Source organism: Bison bison, unplaced genomic scaffold, assembly GCF_000754665.1.
Source record: "Bison bison bison isolate TAMUID 2011002044 unplaced genomic scaffold, Bison_UMD1.0 scf7180017851150, whole genome shotgun sequence".
Lineage (NCBI taxonomy): Eukaryota > Metazoa > Chordata > Mammalia > Artiodactyla > Bovidae > Bison > Bison bison.
In genome coordinates this window covers 10774-12150 of record NW_011481723.1, presented here as the reverse complement: position 1 = coordinate 12150, position 1377 = coordinate 10774, and the positions used below count along the sequence as shown (strand labels likewise).

At 32.2% G+C, this 1377-nt stretch overlaps 1 protein-coding gene across 1 annotated transcript in view; it reads left to right on the top strand.

Annotated features, from left to right (window-relative positions):
• The window catches only part of LOC104995986 (transmembrane 9 superfamily member 2-like), a gene marked incomplete at its 3' end in the record, with an annotated part of 12704 nt that overhangs the window by 564 nt on the left and 10763 nt on the right, over positions 1 to 1377 (top strand). The window contains exon 2 of the mRNA XM_010850075.1: positions 700 to 829. Within this exon, the coding sequence (XP_010848377.1) occupies positions 700 to 829 (130 nt within the window). The remainder of the gene's footprint in view (positions 1 to 699; positions 830 to 1377) is intronic.

Below are 1377 nucleotides of genomic sequence, written 5' to 3'. Positions count from 1 at the left end.
ATCTGAAAACAAATTTATGTATTAGTGCCTAGCATATGGCAGGTGTTCAGTAAATAGTTGTTGAATGGGTAATGAGTGGAAGAATTAAAAAAATTTTTTTTTTCATTTTTTTGGCCATGCCACACAGCATGTGGGATCTTAGTTCCCTGACCAGGGTTTGAACCCAGGCCCTTGGCAGTGAAAGAGTGGAGTACTAACCACTGGACCACCAGAGAATTCCTTAAGTTCAGATTCTTAAAAAGATTAAGTATTGGAGTACAAATAAATTAATTAAAATAAATTGGAATGTAATTTCTTTACATGTTGTGTTAGTTTCTGCTGTACAATAGCATCAATCTGCTGTATGTATACATATACCTCTTACTTGTTAAGCCCTCCCTCCTACCTCCTCCCCATAAGTTAAGATTTTTAATCAAAGCCAATCCACAAAAAATAGTATATAATTTCAGGTAGATATTAAATAGATTTTAAAACTGCTTCTGGAGAATTCCTTGGCAGTCCAGTGGTTAAGACTCAGCACTTTCACTGCCATGGGCCTGGGTTCAATCCCTTGTTGGGGAACTAAGATCTTGCAAGCCATGTGGTGTGGCCAAAACAAAAATAAACAAGAATCTGAACTTAAATATATGTAAGATGATGTTAGTTTTGCTTTATATGAATTGCTTATTAAATCTTTTCCTTAAAAATATTTATATTTAGGATTATTGATAATATGCCAGTGGTATGGTGTCGTGATATAAATGGTGGGAATAAGTACTGTACAACAGGATTTCCAATAGGATGCTTTGTTCCCCAAAGTGGTGAACCCAGTGATGCTTGCTTCATGCATGTAAGTATTGAGAACTTACTATAGAAATATAAGAATGTTGCTTCATTTACAATTTGCTTTCTAGTTACTTAAAAAAAAGGTAAGTCTTTATATATATAAATATAGAAATGAGATAAAAACTTTTAGATAAACTATTAAAAATATTTATATTTATTATAATCTAAAATAATCTCCTAGGATTGGGATAACTTAAATTTCTAGAGTTGTACTAAACTAAATAATAAATTTATTAAATAGCTAGGTCATTTCCAAATAAAATAAGATTTTAAAACATTAATTACTAAACATTAACTTCCTCTTATGAAAAGTTTTTCTTACAGAAAAACTAAAGAGATTTTAATGTATTAATAAATATATAATGTATAATATATTTATATATAATAAATATATATTATAATATGGTATAATATGGAGAAGGAAATGGCAACCCACTCCAGTGTTCTTGCCTGGAGAATCCCAGGGATGGGGGAGCCTGGTGGGCTGCCGTCTATGGGGTTGCACAGAGTCAGACATGACTGAAGCGACTTAGCAGCAGCAGCAGCAGCATA